The following is a 27,029-nucleotide window of genomic DNA, read 5'->3' as shown; positions in this document are numbered from 1 at the left end:
ACCTTGTGAATTGATGGCTCGTCGGCACGTCGTTCGGGGCGCCACTCGTCCTCCATTTTTGCTTTGTCTTTAAAGGGGCAGTCTGGGATTCAAATGATAAAGAAGTGGACACCGCGCCACTTTTGATATACCAATCCCAGATTGCCCCTTTAATGGAGGAACGAAGGATGAAACAGAAGGCCTCACAAAGAGCCCCCCCCCCTTCTGTTGCCACGCCAACCAACTGCTCCTTTTCTCCTTTTTCATCTTGACCTCTTCAACCCGAAGGTCGGCCATCTGGCTCCTACAATTTAATACACACTTGTACATGTGTGGAAAAAGAACAAATATAAGCACCAACCAAATTATTATTATTATTATTATTATAAACATATATAACGTAGTAGTAGTACTGATCTATGATCAGATTATAATGAATAGGATTATATAAATCAGATTCAGCACTCCTACTTCTGAGACACTTTGTGAATACGGTCCATGGTCCATAAAACATATTACCTAGAACATTTCTGCCCTCCTTCCTCTGCTTGTCTCTGGCCTTACCATGCCCGGGTCGGGCTGGGTGGGTTGGGCTTGCCCTGCGTCCCAAATGGCACCCTATTCTCTTTATTGTGCACTACGTCTGAACACGGCCCATAGCGCTCTGATCAAAAGTAGTGCACGATGTAGGGAATAGGGTGCCATTTGGGACGTACTCTTCATATTTCACTGTGTGCGTTTAATTGCATGAAATGCCAGAGGACCTGCAGAGGACGGAAACAATTCATTGATCTGCAGCTATGCAAACTCCCAACAGAGAAAGAGGGAGGAGGTAGGCTTGAGGGAGGGGGAGAGCGAGGGAGTGGGAGAGAGAGGGGGAGGAGGTAGGCAGAGGGAGGGAGTGGGAGAGAGAGAGAGAGGGAGGAGGTAGGCAGAGGGAGAGCGAGGGAGTGGGAGAGAGAGAGGGGGAGGAGGTAGGCAGAGGGAGAGCGAGGGAGTGGGGGAGAGAGAGAGAGAGAGAGAGGGAGGAGGTAGGCAGAGGGAGAGCGAGGGAGTGGGAGAGAGAGAGAGGGGGAGGAGGTAGGCTTGAGGGAGAAGGAAGGGGAAAGGGGGATACCTAGTCACTTGAACAACTGAATGCATTCAACTGAAATGTGTCTTCTGAGGGGAGAGAGAGAAAGAGGCGAGAGAAGGAGGGGAAGGAAGAGAGAATGCCTCATTCATATTAACTGTGAAGGTATGCCGCTTTAAAGAAACTGTTTGAGCCGTTTTGGTTTTGTCAGTTTTCACATCACTGGATTCTAAGAGGAGAAAGAGGAGAGACAGTCAGAGTGTCACGCCCATTCCTCCCACTACCCCCAGATCATTCATTTGTTTTATAAACACAATGACTGCAAGTCCATAGTACCACACAAAGACTTTCTTAATCACTTATATTTTGTCACCCGGTCTTTTTAAAGCTTCCACCACAATGTTATCTCACAACCTATTGTCATATTATTCTTTTTCTGCTTAGTAAAAAAAAAACAGACTTAAAATACTTTTTAAGGTTTTCCTCTGGGTTTGGTCCAGGAAAACTTCATTAAAACTGTGTGTCTGCTTTGTCTGTGTCCCTCTGAGGAACACTTGGTTATACATTCATGTACTGTTTTCTAAAATCCTAAACCCTTTCCCTCTTGTGTTCTGTGTCCCTCTCAGGAACACTTGGTTGGCATCACCCCCCAGGTCTTATCAGAGTCAGAGGACTTGAAACAGGACACGACCAAAATCAACCGCCTGGAGAAGCAAGCCGAAGAGTTCCTCAATGCTGTCTTCTACAGAAAGGGTGAGTCTAGAACCTATAGAACCATAAGGGAGTCTAGAACGTAGAACCATAAAGGAGTCTAGAACATAGAACCATGAGAGAGTTTAGAAACTAAAACAATAATGGAGTCTAAAACCTATAGAACCATAAGGGATTTTAGAACCTAGAACTATAAGGGAGTCTAGAACGTAGAACCATAAGGGAGTCTAGTAGAACTATATGGCATAGTCAGTTGGGGCATTATAAAGACACCAATGTATGGAACTTGGAAACACCAAAGTTGTGGGTTTGATTCACACATTTGGGCTCCCGAGTGGCGCAGCGGTCTAAGGCACTGCATCTCAGTGCTTGAGGCGTCCCTACAGACACCCTGGTTTGATTCCAGGCTGTATCACAACCGGCCGGGATTGGGAGTCCCATAGGGCGGCACACAATTGGCCCAGCATCGTCCGGGTTTGGCCGGGGAATGGCCGTCATTGTAAATAAGAATTTGTTCTTAAGTGACTTGCCTAGCTAAATAAAGGTTAAATAAAAAAACGTGTCCTAAAAAAACTGAAGTTTAAAATGAAATGTGTCGGTTAAGTGACCATATATTGTTATGGTTATATACTCTTCTAGAGAAGAGAGAGGTGCAGTGTGTGACTGGTTGCATCCAAAATGGCCCCCTATTCCCTACACTATATAATGTAGTGCACTACTTTTTTTGGTGAAAAGCAGTGCACTAGTGAACAGGGTGCCCTTTGAGATACATGGTTGTTTTGGAGAGGATTAGGTCACTCAGTCAGATGCTGATCCAATCAATGTGTCTGCCCAATCAATCTGGGTTCACACACCACACCCAGCCCTCAGCTCTCAGATCTCAGCTCTCAGCTGGCCTAAAGCTGCTGTACACGGAGTGTATAATCAATCTGGGTTCACACACCACACCCAGCCCTCAGCTCTCAGCTGGTCTAAAGCTGCTGTACACGGAGTGTATAATCAATCTGGGTTCACACACCACACCCAGCCCTCAGCTCTCAGCCCACAGCTCTCAGCTCTCAGATCTCAGCTAGCCTAAAGCTGCTCTACACGGAGTGTATAATCAATCTGGGTTCACACACCACACCCAGCCGTCAGCTCTCAGCTGGCCTAAAGCTGCTATATACGGAGTGTATAATCAATCTGGGTTCACACACCACACCCAGCCCTCAGCTCTCAGCTGGCCTAAAGCTGCTATACACTGAGTGTACAAAACATTATTTCCATGACATAGACTGACCAGGTGAATCCATGTGAAAGCTTTGATCCCTTATTGATGTCACTTGTTAAATCCACTTCAGTGTAGATGAAGGGGAGGAGACAGGTTAAAGAAGGATTTTTAAGCCTTGAGACATGGATTGTGTGTGTGTGTCATTCAGAGGGTGAATGGACAAGACAAAATATTTAAGTGCCTTTGAACAGGGTATGGTAGTAGGTGCCAGGCGCACCGGTTTGAGTGTTAAGAACGGCAACGCTGCTGGGTTTTTCACGCTCAACAGTTTCCTGTGTGTATAAAGAATGGTCCACACCACCCAAAGGACATCCAGCCAACGATGGGAAACATTGGAATCAACTCAATATAAGAAAGGTCCTAAATGTTGTGTACACTGAGTGTATATAGCTGAACAAACACTATGCACAGTATATAAACACACACACAAAGCCCAAACATTTTGGACCCTCTGGTTTCTTTTGGGTCCTTAGCTCCTAGATGTGTGTCTGAGGGTGTGGTTTCTACCTTCCCAGTGATGTTCCTTTAGCTAAATGTTTTTATCATGTCTATATGTTCCCAGCTTTATGTTATGGGTCCAAACGGAACCCTATTCCCTACATAGTGCACTACGTTTGACCAGATTGCATGTGGCCCTGGTTAAAAGTAGTGCAGTGTATTGGGATAGTGTTCCAGGACGTAGGTATTGTTTGCAGCACGCTTCCCCTTCGGACACAGGGCCCAATTCCTCGGCCCAAAAGGAAATGTTTTTCCAGAAAGCTTGTCTGCTAAATCACTTTGTTGTTTTGCGGCTGAAAGTTGGGGGCTATAGGGTAGACTAGACCTGCGTCCCAAATGGCACCATATTCCCTATGTAGTGCACTACTATAGGGGCCAATGGGGTTCTGGTCGAAAGTAGTGCACTACAAAGGGAATAGGGTGCCATTTGCGACGAAGCCTAGCTAACAGTCTGTCTGTAGTATTACAGAGAGGTAATAAATAACATGTCCTGTACGTATACATCTATGTCCACATTCTAACAGTCTGTCTGTAGTATACCAGAGAGGTATTAAATAACATGTCCTGTACGTATACATCTATGTCCACATTCTAACAGTCTGTCTGTAGTATACCAGAGAGGTAATAATGTGGACATAGATGTATACGTACAGGACATGTTATTTAATACCTCTCTGGTATACTACAGACAGACTGTTAGAATGTGGACATAGATGTATACGTACAGGACATGTTATTTATTACCTCTCTGTAATACTACAGACAGACTGTTAGAATGTGGACATAGATGTATACGTACAGGACATGTTATTTATTACCTTTCTGTTATACTACAGACAGACTGTTAGAATGTGGACATAGATGTATACGTACAGGACATTTAATACCTCTCTTAATAATACCTCTCCAATATCTAAACCGCTGTGAAATATATTTTCAATAACCAAAAATATTGTATTTTCAGCTGTTTGAAGCTGGTGTACAAAACTGAAAGTAAAATATGCAAAAACAAAATTTAAAGAATGGGAAGTATAGAAATAGTGCACATAGAACATATCTACAACTTCTGAGACTGGCTTTCAGTGACAATGACATGTTCATAACTGACATTTCTATGTGAATTTGGTCCGGTCCCCCAAAAAGTGACATATTGCAGCTTTAATGTTGCTAGTTGTAGTGCTGCCGGATCTTTAGCCAGTCGTTGGAATGTTCAACAGATTAAGAAATTTCTAATCGGTGTCTAATGTTGTGTGTTTGTTTGTCTCTAGCAGACCTCCCAAGCTTCTCGGACCCCCACATCCCTCTAGTGGCTCGTGAGATAATGCAGCGAATGATCCGTCAGTTCGCTGCCGAATATACCTCAAAAAACAGCTATTCTCAGGACACCCCCCATCACCCCCAGCCCAACGGCATCAAGGACCAAAGCCGCCTCCTGCCGAGAGCGGCCTCTCCAGCCCCAACCCCCCTCACCCTGCCGGGGGCGTCCAGCCCCCCGTCCCCCACCCCGGGACCGGGCCTCAGCCCCGCCTCAGCCTCTGCCTTCGCCCCGGACAGTGGGAACGGAGCCGGTAGTAACTGTAGTGGTACCGGTGCTGCTGCCTCTGCACAGAACCCTGTCCTCAGCAAGCTTCTCATGGCCGACCAGGACTCTCCGCTGGACCTCACTGTCAAGAGGCCTGACCCCACAGAGACCAAAACAGAGGGTAAGACACCACTCACACATCCATATCGCATCAAAACGTATTTACCATAGGGACAGGATAAAGTAGGGTACACAGTACAATGAAATGCTTACTTGCAGGCTCTCTCTCAACAGTGCAACAACAATAAGAGAAATAAGAAAAAATATTCAATAAAATAAATAAGTAGAAGAAAAACCTGGACTGAAGAACTCCCCCATAGCTTCAATAGAACGCCCTGTATCTCTCCTATCTCCATTTATCTTTCCTATATCGCCAATATCTCCCCTATATTGACTATATCGCCCCTATATGTTGCTTATATCTCCCCTATATATCGCCTATATCTCCCTATAGGTCTCCTATAGCTTCCCTATATCTCTTCTATAGCTCCCATGTATCTCCTATGAGCCACTATATATCATTTATATATCCCCTATATCGCTACTATATCTCTCCTATATCTCCACTTTATCTCACTTATATATCCGCTATATCTCTTCTATATCTCCTCTATTTTGCCTATATCTTCGCTGTATCTTGCTTATATCTCCACTATATTGCCTCTAGCTCTTCTATATCTTGCTTATATCTCTCCCCTATCGCTCCCCTATATCTCTCTTATATATCCCCTTTATCTCTCTTATATATCCCCTATATCTCTTCTATATTGGCAATATCGCTCCTATATATCCCTTATATCTTCCCTATATCTCCCCTATAGCTCTCTTACAGTTGAAGTCGGAAGTTTACATACACTTAGGTTGGAGTCATTAAAACTCGTTTTTCAACCACTCCACAAATTTCTTGTTAACAAACGATAGTTTTGACAAGTCGGTTAGGACATCTACTTTGTGCATGACACAAGTAATTTTTCCAACAATTGTTTACAGACAGATTATTTCACTTATAATTAACTGTTTCACAATTCCAGTGGGTCAGAAGTTTACATACACTAAGTTGACTGTGCCTTTAAACAGCTTGGAAAATTCCAGAAAATGATGTCATGGCTTTAGAAGCTAATTGGAGGTGTACCTGTGGATGTATTTCAAGGCCTACCTTCAAACTCAGTGCCTCTTTGCTTGACATCATGGGAAAATCAAAAGAAATCAGCCAAGACCTCAGGAAAAAAAAATGGTAGACCTCCAAAGGTCTGGTTCATCCTTGGGAGCAATTTCCAAACACCTGAAGGTACCACATTCATCTGTACAAACAATAGTACGCAAGTATAAACACCATGGGACCATGCAGCCGTCTAACCGCTCAGGAAGGAGATGCGTTCGTCTCCTAGAGATGAACGTACTTCGGTACGAAAAGTGCAAATCAATCCCAGAACAACAGCAAAGGACCTTGTGAAGATGCTGGAGGAAACAGGTACAAAAGTATCTATATCCACAGTAAAACGAGTCCTATATCGATATAACCTGAAAGGCCGCTCAGCAAGGAAGAAGCCACTGCTCCAATACCGTCATAAAAAAGCCAGTCTACGGTTTGCAACTGCACATGGGGACAAAGATCGTACTTTTTGGAAAAATGTCCTCTGGTCTGATGAAACAAAAAGAGAACTGTTTGGCCATAATGACCATCGTTGTGTTTGGAGGAAAAACGGGGACGCTTGCAAGCAAAAGAACACCATCCCAACCGTGAAGCACGGGGGTGGCAGCATCATGTTGTGGGGGTGCTTTGCTGCAGGAGGGACTGGTGCACTTCACAAAATAGATGGCATCATGAGGAAGGAAAATGATGTGGATATATTGAAGCAACATCTCAAGACATCAGTCAGGAAGTTAAAGCTTGGCCTCAAATGGGTCTTCCAAATGGACAATGACCCCAAGCATACTTCCAAAGTTGTGGCAAAATGGCTTAAGGACAACAAAGTCAAGGTATTGCAGTGGCCATCACAAAGCCCTGACCTCAATCCTATAGAAAATGTGTGGGCAGAACTGAAAAAGCGTGTGCGAGCAAGGAGGCCTACAAACCTGACTCAGTTACACCAGCTCTGTCAGGAGGAATGGGCCAAACTTTATGAAACTTATTGTGGGAAGCTTGTGGAAGGCTCGCCGAAATGTTTGACCCAATTTAAAGGCAATGCTACCAAATACTAATTGAGTGTATGTAAACTTCTGACCCACTGGGAATGTGATGAAAGAAATAAAAGCTGAAAGAAATCATTCTCTCTACTATTATTCGGACATTTCACATTCTTAAAATAAAGTGGTGATCCTAACTGACCTAAGACAGGGAATTTTTACTAGGGTTAAATGTCAGGAATTGTGAAAAACTGAGTTTAAATGTATTTGGCTAAGGTGTATGTAAACCTCCGATTTCAACTGTATCTCTCCACTATATCTCTTCTATAGCTCCCTGGTATCGCTCTTATCTCTGCACTATATCCCATATATCTCTCCTTTAATCTCTATCTATCCTATATAGTCCCTATATCTTTACTATACAGTGAGGGGGGAAAAAGTATTTGATCTCCTGCTGATTTTGTATGTTTGCCCACTGACAAAGAAATGATCGGTCTATAATTTTAATGGTAGGTTAATTTCAACAGTGAGAGACAGAATAACAACAAAAAAATCCAGAAAATCACAGGTCAAAAATGTTATAAATTGATTTGCATTTTAATGAGGGAAATAAGTATTTGACCCCCTCTCAATCAGAAAGATTTCTGGCTCCCAGGTGTCTTTTATACAGGTAACGAGCTGAGATTAGGAGCACACTCTTAAAGGCAGTGCTCCTAACCGCAGCTTGTTACCTGTAAAAAAGACACCTGTCCACAGAAGCAATCAATCAATCAGATTCCAAACTCTCCACCATTGCAAAGACCAAAGAGCTCTCCAAGGATGTCAGGGACAAGATTGTAGACCTACACAAGGCTGGAATGGGCTACAAGACCATCGCCAAGCAGCTTGGTGAGAAGGTGACAACAGTTGGTGCGATTATTCGCAAATGGAAGAAACATAAAAGAACTGTCAATCTCCCTCGGCCTGGGGCTCCATGCAAGATCTCACCTCGTGGAGTTGCAATGATCATGAGAACGGTGAGGAATCAGCCCAGAACTACACAGGAGGATCTTGTCAATGATCTCAAGGCAGCTGGGACCATAGTCACCAAGAAAACAATTGGTAACACACTACGCCGTGAAGGACTGAAATCCTGCAGCGCCCGCAAGGTCCCCCTGCTCAAGAAAGCACATATACCTGCCCTTCTGAAGTTTGCCAATGAACATCTGAATGATTCAGAGGACAACTGGGTGAAAGTGTTGTGGTCAGATGAGACCAAAATGGAGCTCTTTGGCATCAACTCAACTCGCCGTGTTTGGAGGAGGAGGAATGCTGCATGACAATGACCCAAAACACACGGCCAAGGCAACAAAGGAGTGGCTCAAGAAGAAGCACATTAAGGTCCTGGAGTGGCCTAGCCAGTCTCCAGACCTTAATCCCATAGAAAATCTGTGGAGGGAGCTGAAGGTTCGAGTTGCCAAACGTCAGCCTCGAAACCTTAATGACTTGGAGAAGATCTGCAAAGAGGAGTGGGACAAAATCCCTCCTGAGATGTGTGCAAACCTGCTGACCAACTACAAGAAACGTCTGACCTCTGTGATTGCCAACAAGGGTTTTGCCACCAAGTACTCAGTCATGTTTTGCAGAGGGGTCAAATACTTATTTCCCTCATTAAAATGCAAATCAATTTATAACATTTTTGACATGCGTTTTTCTGGATGTTTTAGTTATTCTGTCTCTCACTGTTCAAATAAACCAACCATTAAAATTATGGACTGATCATTTCTTTGTCAGTGGGCAAACGTACAAAATCAGCAGGGGATCAAATACTTTTTTCCCTCACTGTATCTCCTATATTTACTATATATATCCTATATCTTCCCTATAGCTCCCCTATAACTCTCATATATAATCCCCTATACCTCCTATCTGTCTATCTTCCATCTCCCCTATAGGTCTCCTATATCTTATATCTTGACTATATCTCCCCTATAATTTCTCTTTATTCCTATAGCTTGTAACTTAACTCACCTAGGACTATGGTAAAGCAACACCAAACTGGCCAGGACAGGACTGGACATTCCTACAATTTTCCTCTAACTCCCATACATATTTTCTCTAACTTTTTTATAATCCGAACATCCCCTGTAACTTTCCCAAATAATCCCTAGAAATAATCCCCACAATAATCCCCACAACCTGTAATTGGACCAGTAAAAGTTGTATAGAGCTACACAGACTGGGCCAAATGAAAACTACGAGTATCCTAATTCTAACAAACAGTTGGAGGCTGAATGCCAAGTAGCTTTATGCTGAAAAATAGATTTCTGAATCTTAAAAACATTAACCCCCATGCTTTAAAATCCCTCTTGCCCTATAGACATTTGGCCTGGATTATCCTCTAATGCCTGTGACCATATATTGTATTATAGTGTTTTTATGTATGCCCCCCCACACACACACCCATAAACACACACAGAGAGGAATTCATTTTAATATCACCACCTTGTTTTGTCCAACCAAAAAGCCCTAAAGATTAGAGGTCCTTCAGCTCTGTTCAGACGGGACAGGTCATCAGCCAGGTCAGCTGCACTTTGGGGATTACTAACCCGTGGAGGAGGGTGTGTGTGTGGTTCAGTCAGTGGAAAGAGGAATATAATATTGTTATTACTCTTTAAACAAAGAGCAGAGCAGAGGGAACGTTAATGATTATTTTCACTATTTATTCATAGGATTTTCAATGTTGTATTCTTCTCCTGGACTCCTTTCCTTTCTCCTTTCCAGTGATTTATAGAGTAACACAAACATCTATTATTGAACGACACATTTAAAATGTTAATTACATTCATTTAAAAAGTCCCAATCAATTGAAGTCAAGTTATACAGTACATACTTAGGTGAACTGTGCCCTAAAACAGCGTGTGGGTATCTGCGTATGTTAATCCTCAGATGGAGTCCTGGACCTCTCCACCAAGAAGGCCCACGGCACCGTCCTCAAAAACTCTCACAGTTACACCCTGTCGCCCACAGTCAAGGGGTAAGACGCACACACACACACACACACACACACACACACACACACACACACACACACACACACACACACACACACACACACACCTCTGTTATAAAGCATCATTGTAGTGATCAATGTGTTATTTCCCATTGGTTTCCAAGGTAAACACCTCTTGTTACGTTACGATGTCAAGGGCTTTCAGCGTCGGAAGAGAACTAACCCTAATCCATTATCAGTATGATTACAGTACCTAGGTATTTATATGTAACTAACCCTAATCCATTATCAGTATGATTACAGTACCTAGGTATTTATATGTAACTAACCCTAATCCATTATCAGTATGATTACAGTACCTAGGTATTTATATGTAACTAACCCTAATCCATTATCAGTATGATTACAGTACCTAGGTATTGATATGTAACTAACCCTAATCCATTATCAGTATGATTACAGTACCTAGGTATTTATATGTAACTAACACTAATCCATCATTATCAGTATGATTAAAGTACCTAGGTATTTATATGTAACTAACCCTAATCCATTATCAGTATGATTACAGTACCTAGGTATTTATATGTAACTAACCCTATTCCATCATTATCAGTATGATTACAGTACCTAGGTATTTATATGTAACTAACCCTAATCCATTATCAGTATGATTACAGTACCTAGGTATTTATAAGTAACTAACCCTAATCCATTATCAGTATGATTACAGTACCTAGGTATTTATAAGTAACCAAACCTAAACCATAATCAGTAGGATTACAGTACGTAGGTATTTATAAGTATGTATTTATGCTATTGCAATGTCATGCTCCATGGTCTAGGAGGTCAACGTTAGACTGCATCAAAGACCTCAGGGACTGTTGGTTTTCCTGTTGTTTCTCTTCTCTATCCCGCTTTTATTTACTTACCCACAATGTCGTGGTGGATTTTATTGATACCTGAGTGTTTTGCCTTCAAGTCATATTTGCATGATTATAAACACACCGTACAAACTTTGTTTTCCTGCTTTAAATGAGAATAAATGACCTGTGTAACTATGGAATAGACCTTGGAATGATTAGAACACACAGAAGGTCAAAGATGGATTTGAGTGGCTCGATACATGTTAACGCCCCAAAGCGATAATGTATGGTGAGGGTGGTGTGTGTGTAATCTGTTGTACGACACCTCGTCGGCGTATCAGAAGCAGCGTTGGTGGTTTGGGATTCTCTAATGATCAGGTCATGTAATATTAACTGAAGAGGGGGATGAGGAAGTGGATGTACCCTCCTCCCTCGCTCCACACCTCCTCCCTCGCTCCACCCTTCCTCCTAGACCACAGATATATTACCAAACACAGATCATCTCACTCATTTAGCTTACCCCTTTATTTTACAGTGTGAAAATTAACCAAGTATTTACTTACGCAATCAAATAATAATACAGTGAGGGGGGAAAAAAGTATTTGATCCCCTGCTGATTTTGTACGTTTGCCCACTGACAAAGAAATGATCAGTCTATAATTTTAATGGTAGGTTAATTTGAACAGTGATAGACAGAATAACAACAACAAAAAATCCAGAAAAACACATGTCAAAAATGTTATAAAATGATTTGCATTTTAATGAGGGAAATAAGTATTTGACCCCTCTGCAAAACATGACTTAGTACTTGGTGGCAAAACCCTTGTTGGCAATCAGAGGTCAGACGTTTCTTGTAGTTGGCCACCAGGTTTGCACACATCTCAGGAGGGATTTTGTCCCACTCCTCTTTGCAGATCTTCTCCAAGTCATTAAGGTTTCGAGGCTGATGTTTGGCAACTCGAACCTTCAGCTCCCTCCACAGATTTTCTACGGGATTAAGGTCTGGAGACTGGCTAGGCCACACCAGGACCTTAATGTGCGTCTTCTTGAGCCACTCCTTTGTTGCCTTGGCCATGTGTTTTGGGTCATTGTCATGCTGGAATACCCATCCACGACCCATTTTCAATGCCCTGGCTGAGGGAAGGAGGTTCTCACCCAAGATTTTGACGATACATGGCCCCGTCCATCGTCCCTTTGATGCGGTGAAGTTGTCCTGTCCCCTTAGCAGAAAAACACCCCCAAAGCATAATGTTTCCACCTCCATGTTTGACGGTGGGGATGGTATTCTTGGGGTCATAGGCAGCATTCTTCCTCCTCCAAACACGGCGAGTTGAGTTGATGCCAAAGAGCTCCATTTTGGTCTCATTTGACCACAACACTTTCACCCAGTTGTCCTCTGAATCATTCAGATGTTCATTGGCAAACTTCAGACGGGCATGTATATGTGCTTTCTTGAGCAGGGGGACCTTGCGGGCGCTGCAGGATTTCAGTCCTTCACGGCGTAGTGTGTTACCAATTGTTTTCTTGGTGACTATGGTCCCAGGTGCCTTGATCATTGACAAGATCCTCCCGTGTAGTTCTGGGCTGATTCCTCACCGTTCTCATGATCATTGCAACTCCACGAGGTGAGATCTTGCATGGAGCCCCAGGCCGAGGGAGATTGACAGTTCTTTTGTGTTTCTTCCATTTGCGAATAATCGCACCAACTGTTGTCACCTTCTCACCAAGCTGCTTGGCGATGGTCTTGTAGCCCATTCCAGCCTTGTGTAGGTCTACAATCTTGTCCCTGACATCCTTGGAGAGCTCTTTGGTCTTTGCCATGGTGGAGAGTTTGGAATCTGATTGATTGATTGCTTCTGTGGACAGGTGTCTTTTATACAGGTAACAAATTCAGATTAGGAGCACTCCCTTTAAGAGTGTGTTCCTAATCTCAGCTCGTTACCTGTATAAAAGACACCTGAGAGCCAGAAATCTTTCTGATTGAGAGGGGGTCAAATACTTATTTCCCTCATTAAAATGCAAATCAATTTATAACATTTTTGACATGCATTTTTCTATTTTTTTTGTTTGTTATTCTGTCTCTCACTGTTCAAATACACCTACCATTAAAATTATAGACTGATAATTTCTTTGTAAGTGGGCAAACGTACAAAATCTGCAGGGGATCAAATACTTTTTTCCCTCACTGTAGTATCCTTTAAAAAGATCATGACACCATAATAACCAATACATCACTAGTTTGTTAATTTTAGTTTCATAACAGCAAACAAGTGCCACTAGTCACCATACACCATTAACCACCACTGTGTGTAGACTACAGTTGACTAAACACGTTTTTAGAAATTGTAGCAAATTTGTTAAGAAATAAAAAAAACTGAAATATCATATTTACATAAGTATTCAGATCCTTTACTCAATACTTTGTGAGGCACCTTTGGCAACGATTACAGCCTGGAGTCATCTTGGGTATGATGCTACAAGCTTTTCCCTTTTCCCCAGTCTGAGGTCCTGAGTGCTCTGGAGCAGGTTTTCATCAAGGATCTCTCTGTACTTTGCTCCGTTCATCTTTCCTCGATCCTGACTAGTCTCCCAGTCCCTGCTTCACTGTTGGGATGGTGCCAGGTTTCCTCCAGATGTGACGCTTGGCATTCAGGCCAAAGAGTTCAATCTTGGTTTCATCAGACCAGAGAATCTTGTTTCTCATAGTCTGAGAATCCTTTAGGTACCTTTTGGAAAACTCCGAGCTGACTTTCATGTGCCTTTTACTGAGGAGTGACTTCTGTCTGGCCACTCTACCATAATGGCCTGTTTGGTAGAGTGCTGCAGAGATGGTTGTCCTTCTGGAAGGTTCTCCCATCTCCACAGAGGAGCTCTGTCAGAATGACCATCGGGTTCTTGGTCACCTCCCTGACCCAGGCCCTTCTCCCCTGATTGCTCAGTTTGGTCTGGTGGCCCGCTCTAGCAAGAGTCTTCTTGGTTCTAAACTTCTTCCATTTAAGGATGATGGAGGCCATGGTGTTCTTGGGGACCTTCAAAGCTGCAGAAATGTTTTGTTACCCTTCTCCAGATCTGTGCCTCGACACAGTCTTGTCTCAGAGCTCTATGGACAATTCCTTCGACATAATGGCTTGGTTTTTGCTCTGACATGCACTGTCAACTGTGGGACCTTATATAGACAGGTGTGTGCCAATCGATTGAATTTACCACAGGTGGACTCCAATCAAGTTGTAGAAACATCTCAAGGATGATCAATGGAAACAGGATGCACCTGAGCTCAATTTTGAGTCTCATAGCAAAGGGTCTGAATACTTATGTAAATAAGGTATTTCTGTTTTTTATTTTTAATAAAAGTGAGAAAAAAAATTGTGAAAATCAATGAGGGAAAAAATTCATTTTATCCATTTTAGAATAAGGCTGTAATGTAACAAAATGTAGAAAAAGTCAAGGGGACTGAATACTTTCCGAATGCACTGTATATGGTGTAGACTGTGTGGTGTAGACTAGACAAAATGGTATAGACTATAAGGTGTAGACTATAAGGTGTAGACTATTGTAGACTATATGGTGTAGACTATATGGTGTAGACTATATGGTGTAGACTATATGGTGTAGACTATATGGTGTAGACTATAAGGTGTAGACTATATGGTGCAGCCATCATTACTGTGAAACCACCTAACTGTGTAGACTAGACAAAATGGTGTAGACTATATGGTGTAGACTATATGGTGTAGACTATTGTAGACTATATGGTGTAGACTATACGGTGTAGACTATAGTAGACCATACGGTGTAGACTATAAGGTATTGTAAAGTGGTTGTTCCACTGGATATCATAAGGTGAATGCACCAATTTGTAAGTTGCTCTGGATAAGAGCGTCTGCTAAATGACGTAAATGTAATGTAAATGTGTAGACTATAAGGTGTAGACTATAAGGTGTAGACTATATGATGTAGACTATAGTAGACTATAAGGTGTAGACTATAAGATGTAGACTATATGGTGCAGCCATCATTACTGTGAAACCACCTAACTCCCTCATCAAGTATATTCTAAATGTAATTGTAAACATATATACACTGCTCAAAAAAATAAAGGGAACACTTAAGCAACACAATGTAACTCCAAGTCAGTCACACTTCTGTGAAATCAAACTGTCCACTTAGGAATCAACACTGATTGACAATAAATTTCACATGCTGTTGTGCAAATGGAATAGACAACAGGTGGAAATTATAGGCAAATAGCAAGACACCCCCAATAAAGGAGTGGTTCTGCAGGTGGTGACCACAGACCACTTCTCAGTTCCTATGCTTCCTGGCTGATGTTTTGGTCACTTTTGAATGCTGGCGGTGCTTTCACTCTAGATCCAACGTCTGTACTTGTCTTGGACATATGCATGTCCATATGGCAGACGTATAGGATAAAGCAGAGTTTGGTAGAAAGCGTTTTTTTTCTTCACAGGATTTGGTTGCTGACGTCCTCAGTGCTAAGGCTCATTCACTATCTGTCTACACTTCCCCTTCCATTCTGATTGACATATCTATGGTCCTATTTAGAAGGTAGCATTGAGCTGTCACTCTGCTTGTCTGCGGGGGACTGGGATGTGTGCTTCCTGCTTAAAGGCTACTGTTGCTATGGTTACATACTGAACCGTACCCGACACCAAGGTCAGAAAAAAGTCACTTCTTTCTCAGGTAGTTCAGAAATAGAAACGTTAGACACGTCACGGAAATGTAATTTGGGAGCTTTAGCACAGTTTTCTTAGAAAACAGTATGTTCTTTCTAGCCCTTATAGGAACAACTTTCAGGCCTGATTTCAGGCCAACATAATGGAAAGGAGAAAGGGAGCTCAAAGGGACAGATTTTCTAAAATAATGAGTGGAGGGGGAAAAAAAGAGCATCCTTGTGTTGCTCAACCCTTTTTGTGACTGTTACTATACAAGACATGCCAAGGTTAATTCTCGTTTAGCTGGGAACTAGACCTCTCTGCCGTCGACTCCAACCGCAGCCATTGTCTATTGTGTTGTCGGGTGAATTCTATGACACTGTTACTATGTACAGTTTATCCTATACCGTTAATTACAACCTGATCACAATGCACTCCATTCTGCGCCCTCTATACCTTCTCGGGCAGATGAGTCTTTATCCCAGGGAAGGATTGGTATTATGATCATGGTTATTCATGCTGTGTGTCCTTGATGGTTCCCTACTCTCATTGTCTTCACGTTATTTGTTAGTGTAGCAGACTGTGTGTGTGTGTGTGTGTGTGTGTGTGTGTGTGTGTGTGTGTGTGTGTGTGTGTGTGTGTGTGTGTGTGTGTGTGTTCTCTGTTGACTCAGTACATGGCTCTCTATCTTTTAAACAGCGTTAAGATTCAATAACATTTAAATCGCTTTTTAAGTTTTTTTACGTGGTAAAATAATGTTGCTTGGTTGTTTTTTAACCAAATTGAATTTAAAATGTCCATGTAAATGGGTAATTATGCTTCATGCAAGATGGGGACAAAGAAACAACAAAGCATTGCAGTTCAGTTTCTATAAATTTGTCTCTGCGTGAAACAAAATGATTTGAATGAAATTGAGTTTGAAAAAGACAGACAGTAAATGAAATGTTTGACATGAGTAAGTTAGCTCTAATTACCTATATAAAAGTGACTCACTCTGTCACAACATGCATGTTTTACACATGGTACAAAAAAAATATAGGAAATTAGTGTTAATTGTCTCTTTCTCTATGTGTCTCATGAGCACCTTAATTGTTAAAGATAGGCGATAACGTGCTGTAATGAGTGGAATATAGCTCCGGCTACATCCACTTTGCACAGTAAATAGAATTCATCAGACACTGTTGCATCCCAAATAGCAACCTATTCCGTTTTGTAGTGCACTATGGGCCCTGGTCAGAAGTAGTGCACTACATAGGGATTAGGGTGCCATTTGGGATGCGAGCAGCCACTCTCTCCCATGTAATGAGACCATATGGAACAGCTAACAAGTTATAATCCGTATGATGGCAACTACTTGGTCAAGCTGACAAGATGTATAACTAGCTAATAGCCAACAGAAGTTTACAGCCAAAACATTTTCTCAAATGGGCTTTTTGCTCAAATGTAATGAATTGAAATGGAGATTGAACGCCCACCATCACACCAGGAAGTAAATTGAATTTCAATTAAAGGTACTCTCTCTAAACTGAAGGGACTATATAAGTAGTTATTTGTGTCTATACTATATCTAGTAATCATGAAATTAAAGGGGCAGTTGAAACAATCACAAAGAAATTCTCCCTGTTTCAGTAAAAAGCTGAGAAATGTAACCACTCTCAAATTCATAGACAGAACTACAGATGTATGATCATAATTTGACCTACAGTGCATTCGGAAAGTATTCAGACCCCCTGACATTTTCCACATTTTGTTACATTACAGCCTTATTCTAAAATGGATAAAAATGAATTTCTTTCCTCATCGATCTACACAAATATTTTCACTTTTTTCACATAATTTTTGTTCCTCATCAATGTACACACAATACCCCATAATGACAAAGGGAAAACAGGATTTTAAACATTTTTGGAAATGTATTAAAAATAAACAACAGAAATACCTTATTTACATAATTATTCAGACTCTTTGGTATGAGACTCAAAATTGAGCTCAGGTGCATCCTGTTTCCATTGATCATCCTTGAGATGTTTCTACAACTTGATTGGAGTCCATCTGTGGTAAATTCAATTGATTGGACATGATTTGGAAAGGCACACACCTGTTGATATAAGGTCCCACAGTTGACAAGTGTAGGTCAGAGCAAAAACCAAGCCATGTGGTCAAAGGAATTGTCCGTAGAGCTCAGAGACAGGATTGTGTTGAGGCACAGATCTAGGGAAGGCTAACAAAACATGTCTGCAGCATTGAAATTTCCCAAGAACACAGTGGAAGTTTGGAACCACTGAGACTCTTCCTAGATCTGGCCGCCAGGGCCAAACTGAGCAATCGGGGGAGAAGGGCCTTGGTCAGGGAGGTGACCAACAACCCGATGGTCACTCTGACAGAGCTCCAGAGTTCCTCTGGAAAAACTTCCAGAAGGACAACCATCTCTGCAGCACTCCACCAATTTTTATTTGATTTATTTCATCTTTATTTAACCAGGTAGGCTAGTTGAGAACAAGTTCTCATTTCCAACTGCGACCTGGCCAAGATAAAGCAAAGCAGTTCGACACATACAACAACACAGAGTTACACATGGAATAAACAAACATACAGTCAATAATACAGTAGAAAAAGTCTATATACGGTATGTGCAAATGAGGTAGGATAAGGGAGGTAAGGCAATATATAGGCCATGGTGGCGAAGTAATTATAATATAGCAATTAAACACTGTAATGGTAGATGTGCAGAAGATGAATGTGCAAGTAGAGATACTGGGGTGCGAAGGAGCAAGATAAATAAATAAATACAGTATGGGAATGAGGTAGTTGGATGGGCTATTTACAGACGGGCTATGTACAGGTGCAGTGATCTGTGACACTGCTCTGACAGCTGGTGCTTAAAGCTAGTGAGGGAGATATGAGTCTCCAGCTTCAGTGATTTTTGTAGTTCGTTCCAGTCATTGGTAGCAAAGAACTGAAAGGAAAGGCGGCCAAAGGAAGAATTGGCTTTGGGGGTGACCAGTGAGATATACCTGCTGGAGCGTGTGCTACGGGTGGGTGCTGCTATGGTGACCAGTGAGCTGAGATAAGGCGGGGCTTTACCTAGCAGAGACTTGTAGATGACCTGGAGCCAGTGGGTTTGGCGAAGAGTATGAAGCGAAGGCCAGCCAACGAGAGCGTACAGGTCGCAGTGGTGGGTAGTATATGGGGCTTTGGTGACAAAACGGATGGCACTGTCATAGACTGCATCCAATTTGTTGAGTAGAGTGTTGGAGGCTATTTTGTAAATGATCAATCAGGCCTATATGGTAGAGTGGCCAGATGGAAGCCAATCCTCAGTAAAAGGCACATAACAGCTCTCTTGGAGTTTGCCAAAAGGCACCTAAAGACTCTCAGACCATGAGAAACAAGATTCTCTGGTCTGATGAAACCAAGATTGAACTCTTTGGCTTGAATGCCAAGCGTCACATCTGGAGGAAACCTGGCACCATCCCTACGGTGAAGCATGGTGGTGGCAGGATCATGCTGTGTGGATGTTTTTCAGTGGCAGGGACTGGGAGACTAGTCAGGATCGAGGGAAAGATGAACGGAGCAAAGTACAGAGAGATTCTTGATGAAAACCTGCTCCAGAGCACCCAGGACCTCAGACTGGGGCAAAGGTTCACCTTCCAACAGGACAACGACCTTAAGAACACAGCCAAGACAATGCAGGAGTGACTTCGGGACAAGTCTCTGAATGTCCTTAAGTGGCCCAGCCAGAGCCCAGACTTGAACCCAATCAAACATCTCTGGAGAGACCTGAAAATGGCTGTGCAGCGACACACCCCATTCAACCTGACAGAACTTGGAAGGATCTGCAGAGAAGAATGAGAGAAACTCCCCAAATACAGGTGTGCCAAGCTTGTAGCGTCAAACCCAAGAAGACTCAAGGCTGTAATCGCTGCCAAAGGTGCTTCAACAAAGTACTGAGTAAAGGGTCTGAATACTTATGTAAATGTGATATTTCGTTTTTTTATTTGTAACAAAATGTGGAAAAAGTCAAGGGGTCTGAATACTTTCCGAAAGCACTGTATATTTGCAGAAAAACTCTCAGCAACAGAAGAGTGATCAAATGAAGATCCTACATCTGTATGGATGCACGGACTGACCATCCATGATATCAGACTTATAGTTTTAAGCATGTTTCGAGGCCATATAGTGTTTTATATATATTTTTTTTTGCGAACATGGGAGTATAACAAGCTTACATTTTGGGTTCTGATGGGGTACAATTATCCTCATGAGGCATTTATAAATGATATTCTTCAGGAATCAGTGGGTACCTCTAATTCAGGAGTCCAGAAATTGATGTTGCAACTACCGATTGCCCCTTTAAAGTGTGGGAGATCAATTTATCATTTAGATGTTGCATGTTTACGGTTATATGTTTACTGCCGAAGACTTTTGCTGAAAAAAACCCCCTAAACAATGACATATTATGGAAGAAAGTTCAACTTTATAAACACAAGGTAATATTCTTTAAAAACCAAGTGGTACTTTTTGTTTGTTGGCATTAACAATCAGCAGAGTAGAGTAGTGTAATTTTAATGTGTAGTTTTCGGTTCATTATGATTCACTTTCCGAATCGACTGATTTGAGTACTTCCAAGTTAACACCCCTCTCTTCTCTTTTCCCTCCAATCAGGCGTGCCCTGAGAGTTGAGCACTCCTTTCGGGACGTGGAGGACGATGACATGCTGCCGAGAAGCTTACAGGACGGGCTGAGGGACAGCTACGTCAGTTCTACCCCCCCCAAGCCGCCATTGGCCCATTCGCTGCTTATAAAGGAGGAGCTCCTCAGCCAGAAGCACCGCCTCCTCGGCCAGCCTCCCGCTCTCTCATTGGCTAGTCTGGAGGCGGCGGGGCTTCTCAACCACGGGAACAAAGGGAACCACGTGCAGCCCCACCCCCTCCTGGCACGGGACGGCTCTCCGTGGGGTTCCTCCAGTGGTAAAGCTCACCACCACCAACTGGACAGCCTGCTGAGGCTGAAGCAGGCCAGCGCCATCCTCTCAGACCTCCAAGACCTGCCTCTGTTCTTGGAGAACCACCACCACGGGGCGTTCTCCTCCAAGAGCTCCTCCGGAGGTGGCCTCCGCCACCACCATGGCGCCACTAAGACCCACCATGAGGTGGTGGTGAAGAGGGAGCCGGGAGGCCACCACTCCCCGCCCGTGGACCTGAAGATCCCCCAGGTGAGGGGCATGGACCTGTCATGGGACTCCCACGCCTCAGACCTGTACGGGTACGGGGCCATGGTGGTGGGCGCCAGGGGCCACGGTGGGGTGGAGAATGCTTTGAGCAGGAAGCTGAGGGTCATCCTGCCCAAGCAAAACCGACGTGCCGGTAGCCTGAGAGGCAGCCTGGGAGGTTTTCTGGATGGAGCGGCAGACTACTGGAGCTCCGACGTGGACCAGGGGACCTCCGGGCAACCATACCCGACCTCCGACCCCGAGGGCGACCCGTGCTCTAAGCAGCCCAGGAAGAAGAGGGGGCGCTACCGCCAGTACAACAGCCAGATCTTAGAAGAGGCCATCGGCATGGTGATGGGCGGGAAGATGAGCGTGTCCAAGGCCCAGAACATGTACGGGATCCCTCACAGCACACTGGAGTATAAGGTGAAGGAGCGACTGGGCACACTGAAGAACCCTCCTAAGAAGAAGCTCAAATTGACCTTGAGGATGGGAGGACAGGATTCTGCCGCCGAGTCAGAGACTACGCCAACCGCGACGCCGCGAGAGGTTGAGCTGCCGGAGGCCGCCGATCTGAACCACGAGCAAAAAATGAATATGGAATTTGAAGATTAACTGGGAAACAACGATGATGACGAATCCTCCCCTCCTTTCCCCTCATATATGTATAAAAACATCTTAACATTAAGACTAAAGTAATTGGAAACAAATGGAGCTTTATTTGTGCCAATTTACTGTTGCAGTATCTGGGTGAGCACAAGCGCAGGGATATGAGGAGGATTCTAAAACAAGCTGGAGATGAAAACTAAACCAATCGGCTGGTTCTGCAGTTGTCGTTTTGACACTGCACATTGCACATTTGTTTAGCTTTTATATCAAGCGGCGAAACAAATGAGTCAAAAGCCACGAGTGACGTGACAATTATTAATTACAGTTTGTAAAGCATGTTGATTATCCCCCCCAAAACCGTAACTCCCCCTATTCTGAACTTGATACACTGACCCTGCATTGCTTTTAAATGCAATCTGGGCTGCGGAATAATTAGGTGGGGTTGAAAATGAACCCTTTTGAACAAACTATTATGGTCCTTGAACCACCCCCCCCCCCTTCTCTCATTTAAGTACTAGTACCAATTGGTAAGTGAACTGTCTCCTATGTTTTGAACCATCTCTAAAACTGGTCATGTCACAGGAAGCTCTCTCACCAGGAAGCTGAATCAAAACCGCATTATTTCTATCGTCAGATAGCCATTTCTCTTTAACTAACGCAAAACTTTCTTTCCTCCTTCGATATTCTGCTACTCTTTAAAAGTGAACGAAAGCAACATTGGCCGCGTCCTTTTTAAGGTAAAGACACAAAATAGTCAATCAGGGATGCATGTTCGTAAGTTTTAGTAAATAACTACTAACTTTTAGGATATTTTGAATGTTTTGTTTTTTTGTTTTATCTTCATTTGTTTGGCTTTCTTTTGCACTACACTTTCAGTCTGGCGCTCACCGGCGCCGCCCAGTGGTGACAGACCAGGTTACCTCGGCATTGCTGTCCTAGCATCATGCAATTAAGGTCTGTCATAATCCCCGGCCAACTCTGTGCTCCAGGTACAAGTTACCCGTAGCCACAGATCTAGGATCAGTTTACCCTGCCTTAACATTAAGGGGGGGAACCTCAAAACTGACCTGAGATCAGCATGTAGGGGCAATTTTATATCTCTGCTGCTCTCCTGGAGAGAGCTCCTCAACCTCAATGGTAGTAGGTAAATTGTGCCTCTAACCACTGATCCATAGTCAGTTGTCTTTTTTATCCCCTTATTGCTAAGGTTTGGATTGGGGCTTGGTGATCTGATCCTAGTTCAGTGGTTAAGCGCAACTTCTACCTCAAGCACCTGCAACAAGTGCATCTGTCCCCAATCCCGATCCTAGGGAGCTGTAGCCATCTCTGGTTTTCATTCCAACCAACGACCTCATGCATATGCGCTCAGCTAATTAGTGGGCGGGGTTCTCCTAACACTATGACATCACATGGGGTGATAACCACATGCATTGTAGCCCTCCAAGACCAGGAAGCGGAAACATTGCTGCTACAACTTTATTATCCTGTTCTGAGCGAAGGCTTGTACCAGCCTTACTGTCTCTAAACACTAAACATTTCATAAAGTTTTCTCTTTTAGAATTCTAACTAAGAGCATCTTAGTTGATGAGTTTCGAAATGGCTCCTCTCACTCCCATGTGGTTTTAAAATGTTCAAAGGTAGTTTCAAAGGCAGTTTATTACGACAATGTGCATTTATACTTGGGGGGGGGGGCATTTTTCAGTGAGAGGGGATGTCTTCGGTTGGTAGGGATTAGGGGATAATATAATATAAGTTATTATGATGACACTGAACTTAAAGCCAATCCGCATTTCTGGATGATTTTGTTCCTCAATTTTAACTCAGGGTGCCTGAGACGGGAATCTCTTGACGAAGCCATGATTCTAAAACATGGACGTGTTTCCTTTATCCTGCAGGACCTAAAAGTGAAGGGCAGGACATGACTTCTCTCACTCTGCTACTTCTGACGGGGGTGGAACTTACAGCCCGGCTAGGTGGCTGTGGCTTAGCAGTACTACGCCCTGTAGGCCGTGGTGAATCATGAAGAAGATAACACAAACTAAAACAGTGAAGAGGGTGTGAGGAGAAGTTTGGAAATGAAACGTCTGAAAATAGCACTTTTTTTTTTTTTAAACCGCGCAAGAGAGAGGAAGCTATTGTAGCTCTTTTTTAGAGAGATGGGGATGGGTTTGGATGGGAGGAAGAGAGGTGATTAGAGGAGGGTAAGGGATGGCCAGAAAGCAAAAAGAGAGAGAGAGAAAAAAAAGCTTTAGTGTCTGAAAGACTTTCAGAGAGCTGCAGCTTGGACCTAAACATATTCTGTTTCCTCTCTATTACCTCCTCAGTACCCTGGTCGATGCTTGAATTTGTCAGATTTCGTGTAGTGTAGTTGTCATATCTGGTTGCTGCCCCTCAGCCCTCCTGCCAAACCAGGCGGAAACTATCTTATCTGTCGTCACGTTTTGTCAGGGGAAAGAAAAAAAACATCCTTCTGAGAAAATGTTTTTAGAAAAAGATGCTCTCATTTTTTTTGTGGGGTGGGGGCAACAACAACAAAAAGACGAGAGAAGGAAAAATAAACAAAAAAAAAGTTTTTTAATGTTTTTAAAGCCCTCTCTTGCTCTGCTGTAGTAAATGTTTCTGTTTGCTCTAAACACTGCCTGGTGCTCACCCAGTCTGTGAGATTATTCATGAAATTGTACTTAGAAAACATCTCCGTCATGTCAACACTGATGAAATGAACATTCACTCCTTGAAATGTCCTGTACATTTTATTTATTTCATTTTGTATTTTATTTTCTTCTACAAAATGGCATGCACCAGTCCGTTCCGGGTGATTTGGGAATTCTTAGATAGGAGCTTACATCTGCAAAGTATAGACTAGTTTATGAGTGTCGTACCAAGCGATTCATGCTCTAGTGTATTCTAAATTAGTGAATAATTGGTATATAATTGTTATAATTATATTCAAACCCCTAATGAACAATCTTACCTAGCCCTGTTCTGATAGATTGGTCTTGGGCTTTGACCCTCCCTCCCATGGCTTGATTGGCAGTTATGCGTAGCCGATGGGAACAATGTAATCCCTTCATGATGACCTCTGTAGAAACACAAGGTCAGGGGTCATGCATGAAATGCGTTCAACACTTAGACAATGCAGAGTATTTCAAGTGTCTAATTGGTTACCTGTCCCATCCAATCAGAAGACCAAATATAGTCCAGCAATGACTTAAAGTTATATGAGATTGATACTCTTACTTAAGTTATGAGTAAAGCACTTATTTTGTAGCCTTTCACATTTCAAGGCATGATTACTAATTAATTTAGCTTAGCTGTGAATTGCGATTTGACAAGAAAAAACACTACTTAAAATATAGTGTGGAATTGTGTTTTAAACTTGTTTTTGTCCTAAACTTGCGAGTTATTATGAAGTATGACAAAATGTGCCCCTTAGCGCTTCTTTCACGTTATGCATGTGAGCATGCAAAATGATGCTGATGGGAAATGTGTATAACCTGTACAATTGTTCCTTACTTATCATGACATGTAGCACTGACTGAGATGCGTGTCTAAATTCCTACATTCAGCACTTAGGTAGGTCCTGAAACCCTTGAGGGGATTCCTACATTCAGCACTTAGGTAGGCCCTGAAACCCCTGAGACGGGATTCCTGAAGGGCCAGGAATCTCCACCTACATTATTTATGAAAACTATAAATCTATGTATTTATCATTGGGCAATCAAAAAAGAATGTGCTAGTGGTTCCCGAAGACGTGGATGTCGATTTAAGGCAGCCCCCCGTACCTCTCTGATTCAGAGGGGTTGGGTTAAATGCAGAAGACACATTTCAGTTGAAGGCGTTCATTTGTACAACTGACTAGGTATCCCCCTTTCCCCTTCCCTTACATCAGTCGTATCTAATCTACTGAGGTGCATTGCCATTTGGGCTTTTTCATTTTTTGATTCATATTTTTGGGGTTTAATTGTTTAGTTATGCCACTTGGGTTAACGGATCCCCCTGTCCGAAGAAGTCCTCCTCCTTAACACGACTGAGTCTCGCCTCTTTTACAGAAAAGTTTCACACTTCCAATTATTTATATACACACAGATAATGAATGTAATAAACGGACATGAATCTCTCAACCCCGACACACAAAAAAAATTTGCTGCAAAAAAACTATGACACTGTCAGTTTTTTGGGGAGGAACAGACTGTTTATTTTCTTTCTCCACCTTCCGCTTGTATTTGAAAAGCGTTTTTCTGCCGTGGGCATCTGTAGCCTTCAGTATTGTACCTCTCAGGATAAAGTTGACGGGAGGGGCAGCAATATTTGTCAGTCGGAGGATGACGCAGACTTAACTACCTGTATTAGATTAAATGTATACAACATCTATATTATATATTGACGTGGCTCAGCTGTGTCCAAGTGCTGTACCTCAACCTGCACTTGTGTCCCTCTCAGGGAAGCCAGAAAAAAAAGAAGGGATAGTGGATACGCTGGGAAATATAGGCCCCTCCTCCTTTTTCTTTTGGTCTTTTCTTTACGAGAGGAGCTAGGAGTATGGGACGGACAGCTTATTAGTCTAGTTCGTTTGTTTGACTGTAACATCACTCCAGGTTAAACTTTGAGTTTCTTACAGAGATGAGACAGAGACACAGTCAGTCAGAGACCTAGAGGGGAGAATGTGCGGACAGGTGGAAATGTTAACCTTATGAATCTACTGTCTATTATTATTATTATTATTATTAACTTGTTTTAAACTGCATTCCAAATCAAATCATTGTACCTTTTATATAAATGAAAATAGCTATATACATATGAATATATATTTCATTTACTGTTTTACATCTTCAGGTAAATCGATGGATTTCTTTTCATTCTGATGTGAGATTGTAAACAAACATGGAGAGAAAAAAAAGAAATGCAGAACAGAACTAACCTCAATTTCTAGATACCATGTGACGTGCCATTTTTGTCTCTTGAGTGGCACGTGATACCTTTCAAGAAAAAAACTAAACAGACTTCTGTGAATTGCCATTTTGCTTGTTGTTATGAAGTGTTGTTGATTATTCCTCCATGCTGCATATCCTGTTGTCATGACGCCTCAGGTCCACCCACTTCAAAGCAGCTGATTGTACACTAACTAGCAACACAAATCAGGACTTTTATTAAAGTAAAAGTGTTTTAGTACTCTTTTAGTACACTTTCTTGTGTTTCCAGATTTCTTAGAAGGGACTGACGGAAGCACTTTTTAAATTATTATTGTTATTATATGGTGGGTTTTATCATTATTATTGTTATTATTATATGGTGTTTTTTTCTTCATGTTTTCTTTTTTTTTAAAGAAAATATAAATTCTTATAGCTACTAAACCGAACCCAGGTCTTTCTGAATGCAACACTACTGTATTAACTAGCACACTCAGCCTTGGAAGCACACACCATAATTACTGTAACTACACC

The 27,029-nt window shown here is 42.5% G+C and overlaps 1 protein-coding gene across 2 annotated transcripts in view; it reads left to right on the top strand.

The window, feature by feature from the left end:
• Positions 1-26,757, top strand: part of lcor (ligand dependent nuclear receptor corepressor) — an 82,289-nt gene extending 55,532 nt beyond the window's left edge. Inside the window, exons 4-7 of one of the 2 annotated variants that reach the window (XM_082958683.1) lie at positions 1,678-1,804; positions 4,802-5,233; positions 10,168-10,255; positions 20,433-26,757. In XM_082958683.1, coding sequence (XP_082814809.1) covers positions 1,678-1,804; positions 4,802-5,233; positions 10,168-10,255; positions 20,433-21,594 — 1,809 coding nt within the window. In that variant the 3' untranslated portion in view covers positions 21,595-26,757. Of the gene's footprint in view, positions 1-1,677; positions 1,805-4,798; positions 5,234-10,167; positions 10,256-20,432 lie in introns of both variants that reach the window. The other variant, XM_082958682.1, reaches the window with a different exon arrangement.
• Positions 26,758-27,029: the final 272 nt, after the last annotated feature.

The sequence above is a fragment of the Salmo salar genome, chromosome 12 (assembly GCF_965601325.2).
Source record: "Salmo salar chromosome 12, fSalSal1, whole genome shotgun sequence".
Taxonomy (NCBI): domain Eukaryota; kingdom Metazoa; phylum Chordata; class Actinopteri; order Salmoniformes; family Salmonidae; genus Salmo; species Salmo salar.
The sequence above is the reverse complement of the archived record's forward strand: the minus strand, read 5'-3'. Positions and strand labels throughout refer to the sequence as shown.